General features: G+C 42.5%; 1 protein-coding gene across 4 annotated transcripts in view; it reads right to left on the bottom strand.

Moving 5' to 3' along the window:
• Positions 1-1,456: 1,456 nt before the first annotated feature.
• Positions 1,457-10,555, bottom strand: part of mon2 (MON2 homolog, regulator of endosome-to-Golgi trafficking) — a 34,102-nt gene continuing 25,003 nt past the window's right edge. For 2 of the 4 annotated variants that reach the window (XM_039614836.1, XM_031728663.2), the window contains 13 exons: positions 10,024-10,186; positions 9,125-9,418; positions 8,826-9,024; positions 8,009-8,652; positions 7,493-7,636; positions 6,511-6,528; positions 5,794-5,922; positions 4,570-4,760; positions 4,432-4,492; positions 4,217-4,340; positions 3,784-3,991; positions 2,697-2,779; positions 1,457-2,261 (listed from right to left, as the gene is read on the bottom strand). In XM_039614836.1, the coding sequence (XP_039470770.1) occupies positions 2,098-2,261; positions 2,697-2,779; positions 3,784-3,991; positions 4,217-4,340; positions 4,432-4,492; positions 4,570-4,760; positions 5,794-5,922; positions 6,511-6,528; positions 7,493-7,636; positions 8,009-8,652; positions 8,826-9,024; positions 9,125-9,418; positions 10,024-10,186 (2,422 nt within the window). In that variant the 3' untranslated portion in view covers positions 1,457-2,097. The remainder of the gene's footprint in view (positions 2,262-2,696; positions 2,780-3,783; positions 3,992-4,216; positions 4,341-4,431; positions 4,493-4,569; positions 4,761-5,793; positions 5,923-6,510; positions 6,529-7,492; positions 7,637-8,008; positions 8,653-8,825; positions 9,025-9,124; positions 9,419-10,023; positions 10,187-10,555) is intronic. The other 2 variants (XM_039614837.1, XM_039614838.1) reach the window with 1 other exon arrangement.

Raw genomic sequence — 10,555 nt, 5'->3', positions numbered from 1 at the left:
TACCTCAGCCAGTACGTGGTAATGAGACGAAAACGAGGACAGAAACAGTACAAAAAATACCGTAAAGGGACAGAAATGCCCCGCTTCGCCGACGAAAGCAACATTCCCACGCAGCCGAAGACGCTCCGTCCTCTCTCCCGCTTCGCTCTTCTTCTGAATCTGTGCAGACTTGAAATAAGAGGGAAACCCCGCCCAAGCAGACTTACTCCCCTTTGCTCTCCTCCTCCTCCTTCCTCCGCCTGTTCAGTGCAAACCACAAAAAGGTCCTTTCCCCTCATATGACCCACTGCATAATCCCAAGCTAGGGCTCGAGGACCCCCAGGAGCACGTTGAGAGACAGCAGTGCGGCCCATCTTTAATGTAATGGTGGTTTGATTTGTAAAATCGTGGGTGACTGAAACTGTTTTAATATTTTTGTGTCTAAGACGCCTCTGCAAAAAACTATAACCCCACCTGTTGTACAGAATACACACATCACGACTCTCAATGCTCAAAAAGAAAAAAACATCTATTTAAAGCATTTGTAACGATATGTAAAATAATAAGTACAATCACTGTAAAAGATGTTATAATGGGATGGTGTAAAGAATTATGTGTTAACAAAAGGTTAATAATAGATACTTAAATAAAGACGTGTTGACCATATTGCAATATGACAGTCAAACTGCTCATTATTTTTCTCCTAATTTTGTCTAATTGTCAGGTGATAGAGAAAAATAGTTCAGGGTCTCAGTTTCAAATGTGAGCTTTTCTCCTGAAACCAGTAATTTATTTAGTTAAACAAGCTTGTTCCCTACATGCCAGGCTGTTATTTGGCTATCATCAGATGAGTTCTATATACGTATAAGGTCGCCACAGACTGTATATAAAAGATGGATATAGTCACAGGTCTGAAAACTGTGGCTTATGGATTCTTTCTAATAGCCAGCAGAGGGCAACTCTACATTTAAAAGAAACCCAAATGCTTCTCTTATATTTGCTTAACTTGATTTATGAGTTATGAGTAAAGATTTTATCTTGTTATTCTGTGATATTCATTGCTAGCTTCACACAATTTATGCAAATTATGTTCCAATTTAAAACACACTGTAAAACAGAGCACCAATGCAGGTCATAGAGGTGTAGATGTAACTGGCAGGTCACCACCTCGTAAGCGCGCTGCATCACTGGTTTCAGTCAGATCCACGTCTCACCTGTCGTGTCTCATTTCAAAAAACTTCCAAATTTCACTTTGCAAACTACAGTGGCTGTCTTCTTTTATATACAGTCTTTGACAGAGGGCTACAAGACAACAACACAGCAGGCCTTTAGACATCAACACTATCCACTTACAGGCCAAAGGTCTCAAACAATGTCAAGCCAGGATGACTCAGAAATATCATTTGTGTACAAAGTGGGATATCTGGGCTTAAAATGCATTTCCATCACATGCACTGTAATTGAGCACACTCAGAGCTGCTTGTAGAATTGTCCCATTTATTTTATACAGACACATACATCCCTTCTCCGATGGCTGGCTAAAGATGACATGGAATGTTACAGTAAGATTTGTTTTCTTGCATAAAATCCTCACTGTTGAAAATGTTGCAAAAGATTAAATGTTCATTTCTTTTTAAGATCAGTAAAGCCCCAGTTTTTTGTTGTTGTTTTTTTTTTTTTTTTGCATTTTTCTCTTAATAACATCATTAACACTTTCACCACACACTGTACACTGATGCAGTCTCTTCAGGAGAACAAAAACTAAACCCAGAGGCAACACTGCTGTTGTTTTTTTGTTTTTGTTTTTAATTCTCTGTAGCTAACAGGCAAGTGCAGCCAGTCTATATGAGTGTGAAAGCGGGGGGTTGGGGGCTGGCCCATTATCAGCTCACATGAAAAGCATATGAAAATGTGCATGAAGTTCGGGGTCAATGGTGCGGTCTGAGGCAGCCTCGATATCGCTGTTCACCGTGGGTTGCTTCATGTCACCGTAGAGTTCACATCCGTGCACTTGTGAAGTGCATGAGTCGAGTCGAGAAGACACCTTCGAGATTTCTTCATTTAGAAAGAAGACCAAAAAAACTAAACAAAAAAATGCCGGGTTGCGAGCGCGCCTGGTCAGGACTCTCCGTTCTGGACTTTGGAGATGGGTGGCTGCATAAAGTCTTTAAAGGGCCCCAGGGCCTCCTTCAGGGCTGAGCTCACCTCAGACGATGAGCACGTAATGCACTCGACCAGTGTGGGGTACAGGGCGATCACCTGAGCCCACGTGTTGCCATCCACTGCAGGAAGTAAACAAGAGAATATCAGAAAAGGAGGAGGGAAGAAGGAAGGGAATATGAGTTGTGAAAAGAAAGCAATCAAAGAAGCAATTTGCTCGATAAAATTCCTACAGGCACAGGGAAACAAGTTTTGTTCTGAATAAAGGCCGATGTAATGCAAATATGTGGAAGGGCACTTCACAAACACCATTTCACCATGTCTTACTTCAATCTGCTGCAGTTATAATAAATTGTATTTTCCCTTCTAACTGACCTTGCCAGAAACACAACCAACACTACAAAGAATGGGCAGAAAATGCATCTGAAACAGTCCCGACTGTACTCTGATACATTTATCTCAAATGACTGAATGACAGATATGGTGGCATTTTTGCATTTTTTTCCTTTATTATCTTTCCAAGACTTATTTATCCATTTTTATTGTTTGATACTCACCATTCTCTGGCTGTGTTTTTTTCAGGGAGTCCATCAAAGTGCTGATAGCTTTCAAGACAAAGATAATCTCTGTCACTTGTTGCCTAAAATGAAAAACAACAAAGGCCTTGCTTAGCTACAAAGGCACAGGAGTGAAAGAGGCAAACGGCGAGGGCGAGAGTCAATAACATATAGATAACACTATTTATTACATATCTACTTTTTACAGTGGTTTGTATATTTGTGCATTTTATATATTTTTTGTCTGTTAATACTGTTCATATGTATAAAGTGCTGCAGAACTGTGATTGTTGGTCAGTGAGCGACAGTTCTCTGGGTGAAAATGCAAAGGGTGAGAGGAGAATGGCTACACTGCTTAAACCTGATAAGAAAGAACCAGTAACTCTAAACAAAAATATTTTTAATTTTAAAATATAATTATTGTTGTTCTCCATGAATCTTCAAACTTTAGTTTTACAGCAAAAGAAGAAAAACATGGTAAAGTACATCGTTATTTTTAATTAAGATGTCATATTACAATTATTTACTTACTTAGTGGCTGAATGTTACGCTTGATTAATTTCTGACTTTTCAAGGTTCGTCCAGCGTGCCGGCTCAAAATTGAAAAAAATTAATTCAGGAATTTTTGGTTTTAAATAAGTGTTAGACAGATTTCTGAGATATTTGTGTTTTGCTGTTTTAATAGATGCTCTAATAGATTTGTTAAGCTCTGCATGTACTGTTTTATTGCAGGCCCTTTTTATTTAACCAACGTTGTATTTATACAGTAGACATAAGAATATAGTTTACTTCTCCCCTCTCTCCCTTTGTTATTTTCTCTGCTTGTGGTGCAGTTTACCCATGGGCATCTTTAACTTCCACAGAGTCTTGGAGAAATGTGGTAGAAGTATGGCGGTTTTACATTGTTTAGAAAGGGAAATAAGAGATAAATGAAGCCAGGGCTGGTCTTGGTTTTGCATTTGCTAAATCTCCCAGTGGTTAAAGTGTAGCATTACAGTCATCAGAATTGATGGCCTCTTGGAAAACATATAAAACAACACACACTAACAAAAGCACACACAAATAGATGCCCATGGTGGCTGGGTACCTTGGTAATGGGCAGCGTCCACTCAACCTCTCGTCCTCTACGTATCGTCGGAGAACATCCTGGGACCTCTTGAGGAGCACGGAGAGTGCCATACGAGAGATGTAACCCTCCTGCGGGGTGGAAACCTTGTTGCTGAAGGAAAACTGCAGCAGTGTCTCAAAACACACTTTGGAAAACTCCTCTCTCATCCGCACATCTATCTCTGCCTCTGTTGGAGGAAATATTTTCGATTGACAGTGAGAGGACTGACAGAGTTTGGCTGTACTGCTCAACACATGCACAGTTGTTACTGATAAGCCGCAAGAAAGACTCTGGCAACAAAACAAGGACCTAAATTATGATTCCAACACTTGGCCAGCATGCTGTTGCGCTAGTTTCAGGAATACACAACTGCTAAAACCAAAGCAACTTAGCTGCCAGAGCCACATATTACCTGTGAATGAGGGGGACTGTGAGTGAATGGATCCTTTATTCAGCATGGCCATAATCTGGCCAACAAAGTCTTTGGGGATGAAATTGGCAAATGGTAAGATTTCTGTGCTGATCAGCTGGACCACCTAAAATGAAGAGGGAACGATGATGCAAACTTGGGGAAAACTCACAAACTATTTGGAGATATATTATCAGAGTCTAGAAACAAGCACGTACCTCTACATCGATGGCTTCATTCTTCTGAAATTCCTGGATAGACACGTTATCTGGAGGAGTACTGTAACAGAACAACAGTTTTCTGCTTAGAACCTCTGAAAGTTGCACAATAAGCATGTGGGTGGGGGAAATCTCTACCTTTTGGTAAAAAGAAAGTCTTCAAAGGCATTAGCCAACTCTGGCCACATAGTGTCAAACTTCCCGGATGAGGCATGCTGCCGTGCCACAGGTAGTCCAATGGACAGCACCTTGAGCAGAGACGACACAGCGAGCTTCCAGGTGCTCTCTGACGGACAGGCGTACTTCAGACTCAAGGGCATTCTTAAAGTCTTGATAGCAAAAAACAAAAAAAGAAAGCTCATGAGATTGAAACACAAAGGAACACTTAAAATTAATCTCTACAGCGGTGCACGAAAACCTTTCACCCCTCTTCCTTTTAGACAAAAACAGACAGAGTTTATATAAGTGGAGAATGTAAAGACGCCTCATCAACCTCCAGAGAAAGTCAGCCACCGTCATTTTAACAAAGTCATCTTTTTTCCAAGAGCAGCTTGGCGCTCCTTACAATGACATTTCACAAATACCAGTGCCTTGCTTCTTGAGCATCTCTCTGGTAAACTGACTCATTTCAGTTTTGGGTTTCTAATAAATTCACTGAGAAGAAAAGAGCAGTTAAACACAGGTGTCAGAAGTAGGGGGGAAAAGGAAGACTGGCAGATTTGAGATAAGTTGGGGCTTTTTGATAGCTTACACTGACAGTATCCTTCAGTGTTTGATGGACTGAATTTGGAAAATTTTGAAAATACTGGGAACACTTTGCATCTGCCTGCTGATGTACAGTATGAACCCAATATTATGATCAATACAGTGAGGTCAAAGGGCAATCGAGTAAAATCTGCCCAGAGGCTGGAGGTCTCTCAGAATTAACAAACGATTTCAAAACTGAAGAGGCGTATTGCATAGTACTAAAGTTATGTTCCTCCACCCATTTTTGTAAACTGAATTTTCCAAATTTTCACACCAACTTGTTTGCCAGTTTAAAATCCTAAAAAGGTTGAGCAGGTCTGTAGGTCTAATAAAGAAAACTGTTTCAGTTTCAGGTCCCAATCAGCCCAAATAGCAAAGAGAAATTTAAAATGCATGCCATGAAAGAGTTCGGGTCTTAGGAGGTTAAAATGAAAGAAGCATTCTCGTGATATTCCACACTGGATGAATATGCAGGGTTCAAACATAATTGGGTGGTCAGCAGAAAGCAGCTCAACAGTAAATTTCGCTGCACTAAACAGGAACAGTGATAAAACACATCAAACATTTACTCTCTCACCATCACCAACAGCGAGTACACCACCCAGGGATAAATACCTTAATGATATTCTGCAGAACTTTTTCATTGATGACAGCTTTGTGGCAGGCTGTTTTATGGTACAGGTCCACCACCACCTCCAAGGAGCGCTCAGCAAAGGGCACATAGTTTAAGGCAACCCATTCTGCCTGTAGGGGTAAAGAAGATTTAACAAAAGAAAACCAAACAAAACAGGAATGGGCATTATGCTCGCCTTCTGGCAGTGCCACGGTGAAAGCATTTGTTTCCCAAAAAAAAAAAAAAAGACACACTTTGCATAAGTACGCAAGTAACACGCCATTTTATTTTTAAACTGCAGTCGCTATTAGTTGGCTTCAAGCTTTGTTAGGTTTACAGTACCACAACTGAAACGTTACAGCCAAACTAAAGATTTTATTCTACAAAGTGTGTCTTTAGGAAATAGAAAACAGAGCCACAAGTATGCATATGAACAAAAAAACAAAACAAAAAAAAAAAAACATCAAAAGTCACAAAATCAACTGAAAATGAACTCCACAGAGGGAGGTGGGGCTGTGCACACAGAGGCAAAACCACCAGTTAGTGACAGGCAGAGAAAGAGGGGAGCATGGAGTGAGTGAGAGACGCAGATGAGACGCGAGAGCCTACCATGCGGAGTGATATCTCATCTACCGCAGAGGGTAGGTCATCACCATTCAGCACAGCTTAGTACAATTACAGAGAGGGGGAGGGGGGGTGAGAGAGATGATGAAACTCACCGGCGCAAACAGCTGGATCTAAAATGGTTATCCAGTGAGTAGTTCGAAGAAACAGAATGAGACAAGATTGAAATTAAACCGATGTTTTATAGTTGTATCAAATCTAAAGTGCGTCTCTCAGCTACGCGAGATCCCAAAATCTGGGCCGAGGGAAAAGAGGGGAAAACAAAACAAAACAACCTCCCAGCAGCACTGAGGACATTTGAGGCAATCTGACATCAGGACTGAATAAAAGCCAAGAAGGCAATAAAAAGACCACCCATAATGGTGTTTGGCTGGGTGAGAATTTTGTTTGACCATCTAACTTAAACAATTTAAACAGATTCAGATCAACACAAATGTCCAGTTTACTGTACCTCGAATGCAAGACGGACACACGGCCAAGATTTAAAACAGGCAGGGTCAGGATTTAGACCGACTCCATCAGTCGTTCAGTATTTGATCGAGATGCAGGAATAATACTTGACGAGCTACGCTTTTCCAGAACTTCCAGGTTTCCAGAACAGCAAGGATTAAGACGACTCTGACGTCAGACTCATTTAAAAATACTCTGTTTTTGTCACTTCAATAGTCTTGCTCAACATTACTGGGTGCCTTGGAAACACTTCCTTTTTTTCCTTTTTTAAATGACTATGAACTGTGCTGGACTGAAGCATTTCTCTGGCAACCTCCCAGCAAAATGAATCATGAGGGAAGGAATTTGAGGAAGGAATGGTTTGGGGCTTCTAATGGGGGTCTAGAACAATCTGTCAATCTCGTGAAGAGGCGTGACAGAAGCCTTATAAAGACAAGACTGACGGCAGAGGGAGTGGAAGGGGGACTTCACGAGCATCAAAGAATAGATATGATCTTATTTAGAATGGCTGAAGAGAGGCGGGTGAATAACAATGTGCGTCATCCAACAGTCTAATGAAACAAACTGTAAAAGCAAATAAACTGCAATGAAAACCAAATATTTAGGTGTCCGTTTTTCATTTCCTACCTGGTTGTATTTGGCATTGGCCACGTGTTTGGTTTCCATCCTGCCGTACTGAGGCGGCTTGCAGGAGAACTCCACAAAAAGGAGCAGCTGTTCGAAGATGGCCGGGTACATGACCTGCAGGTTCTCCGTGCCCACACAGATGGCCTGCAGCAGGGAGGGAAGGGAGGAACAAACACTGCTGACTTCCACCACAGGACTGCATATTGCACAATTTAGCAGACTGACACTTTCTTTTCTTTCCTGGGCTGAATAGAAACGAATTGGGAGGAATTAACTTTAAGCTGAAAGGGCCTATGTTTGGTAGGCACGCTGAAAAAATTAAAGTAATTAATAAGGAAAGAACGAGATGCAACATGGGACCTTCTGCTGGATTTTAACATAGGATGGTTACATGGCACACATTTTACACTACTATGTTAACATGACCCCGCTCTTATCTTGATGCTACACTGTAGCACAAACCACCTCACATCAAACTGCTAAAAGCTTCACCGGTGGCAATATTCCTTCTCCCACCTTCTGCAAAACATCCAGAGCGGTGAGCACGGCTTCCTGCAGGTTGGTGAGCACTGCCTCAGTATATGAGGGGAGGATAAAGGGTGAGGCATCGCTGCTGATAGGCACGGAAACAGCCCCATGAAGGATGACCCCTAGCTTTTTTAGATCCTCCATACTAAAGTTGGCTTTGATGTGCTGGTAGAGTGCTGGAAAAATCTGGATCAATGCTGTGAGGAAGGGCTGGCTGGGGATAAAAGAGAGCTTCTCTGTTGGGCCACTAGGTGGCCTCGTGCTGTCCGTTCCCATTCGATACCACGTGTTCCATGCAGACCACCACAGTGCCGAGTCCTCCAAGGCCGACTCCTCCCCTGGCGGGGGCGCCTGCAGCTCGGCTCCGTTGTACCGTGTCAACCGTTCCAGTAGTGAATCTGAACGGACCAGGGGTCTGCCAGGACCGGACGCTGACAGCGGGTCAATGAGCACTGGAGGGACGCCCATTGCAGCAAGTGCGTCGCCCGCTTTGTCCGAGTCTTTAACAGGTGTAACGATCTGAAGGATTTCCTGAAAGCTCTTCAGGGCAGCCAGGGAGACCTCGTTGTTTTTGCTGAGGGCAGCTGACTGAATATGGTTCAGCAGCACCTCCCAGGCCTCAAAAAAATCACCTGCAGATACACAGCAGAAGATGGCAGCATGGAAACATTAGCCCTCTGATATTTGACACCATTTTCAAAGACGTCCTGAGCATTAATGGCTCAGAACATATTGACAGGTGTTGAAGCAGAAATGCACCAACTGCAATCTGCTGAATGTCACAGAGCATCACGTGTGGGCTCACCTAGCTGCTGAAGGAGATACCGCCTTGTGTTGAAAATGCGCGCCACGCCCGCTAGCGTCAGCACCCACGTCTCCGCCCACTGTTTCTCGGCTGTGTCGCGCGAGTGATGGATAAGGATGTTCCCACCGCCTGACTCGATCTTCTCCTTGTCTGCTGTGGTGGAGGACGTTCTCACACAGTCGAGCAGCTGGAACAGGACCTGGAGGTGACGAGTGACAAAACAATCACGTACTGTCAATTTTACATTTTTTCGTGTTTTTCTTTTTCCATCTTATATGGAGACGTTTCTGGGATTGTACCTTCCACACCACAATGTGCCACGTTGGCTGCTGGAGCAGGGTTCCGTGGGCAGCAATAGTGGAGAACAACGTCTGGCCGGCGCTCTTACGCACAGCAGGCCGCGGGTCCACGCACAGCTCCCCAAGCTTGGCATACAGACACAGCCACAGGCAGTCAAAGGGAGGGGCAGGGTGGAACGGCCTGTTGAGGGTCTCTCCTTTCTCCTGGGCCTGTTTCTGCAGCGCTTCCTCCTCCCTCTCTAGCTCCTGTGTGATGGCTTCTCCCCTTTGGAAGAAGTAGTCTGAAATGTTCCACTGTGGGTAAGAAAAAAAGAAAAAAAAGAAAAAAAAAGAAGGAAGTGGGGGTATAAATTAGAGAGAGAAAGCAGTAAGATGCTTCTGATAGTTCTGCTATCCATTACCATAAAGTAATCTCACAGGAACTGGCACACTCCAAGAGAAATAATCCGGCAAACCACAGATCAATAACAGGTTTTGTATGTCCTGAATCCTGCATAAAGCATCTATCTAATGTTATTAGAAGACTGTTGAGTTAGAAGAAAATAATACGACAAAAAATAAATAAATAAATAAATAAGAAGGTGGGGAACTGCAATTGTTTGATCATATAAAAAAAAAAAAAAAAAAAGGGGTTTCTATTTGAAAACTAGTGTTTGAAGAGTAAAGCCGTGGGCCACCTGTCACTCCTTCGCAAGCAAGAGTCGTCCTGCTTCTCCTTCACAGTTACAATCGCACTTGCTAATTCACCAGTTACATCACATTACTCTGCTAGTGGACTCTCAAAAAGCTTACTTGATTGTTTAATTACAGGTGCCATCTGACAGCAAAGCATGAAAAAAAAGTCTTGACTGATAATCCTTTATAATAACTACCACAGCTGTACACATCTGTAATCGTACCAGTAAGCCGATGGACGTGAGGCTGATGTTGAGCTCTTGGTTCTGAAGGCCAAAGCTGCCAGCTACATCCACTACAATCTGGAGGCACGTGCAAGGCATGGTGGGAAGGAAGTCTGTCACCACCAACTGCAGGCACTGGAAGGCGGTTCGGATCAATGACTCACTAATGACGGAACAAGACATGCGGCACCCATTAGTTTCATTAACTATGCTCAGAGTAACTGTGGACATAAAATCACTTTAAAATTCTTTTTTAATGATTTATTTTCACCAAGGCAGCTTGCTCTCTGGGCATCATTTACTTTTCAGGGAATAGCACTGCATAATATGAATAGTATTATTCCTTTGCATAGAATTTTTTATATAGATAAAGATATACAGCATTTTGTCATAACAAAGACAGCAGAATCTTAAGCATAGCTTTAAAGATAAAAGACATTTTATGAAAGTTTGACCTTGGTGAGGTTAGAGGTCAAATGCAACATAATGTTTTCTATATGTGGATAATAAACATCACACTGTTAAAAAAAAT

This window comes from Oreochromis aureus, linkage group 7 (genome assembly GCF_013358895.1).
Source record: "Oreochromis aureus strain Israel breed Guangdong linkage group 7, ZZ_aureus, whole genome shotgun sequence".
In the NCBI taxonomy this organism is placed as follows: Eukaryota; Metazoa; Chordata; class Actinopteri; order Cichliformes; family Cichlidae; genus Oreochromis; species Oreochromis aureus.
The sequence above is the reverse complement of the archived record's forward strand: the minus strand, read 5'-3'. Positions and strand labels throughout refer to the sequence as shown.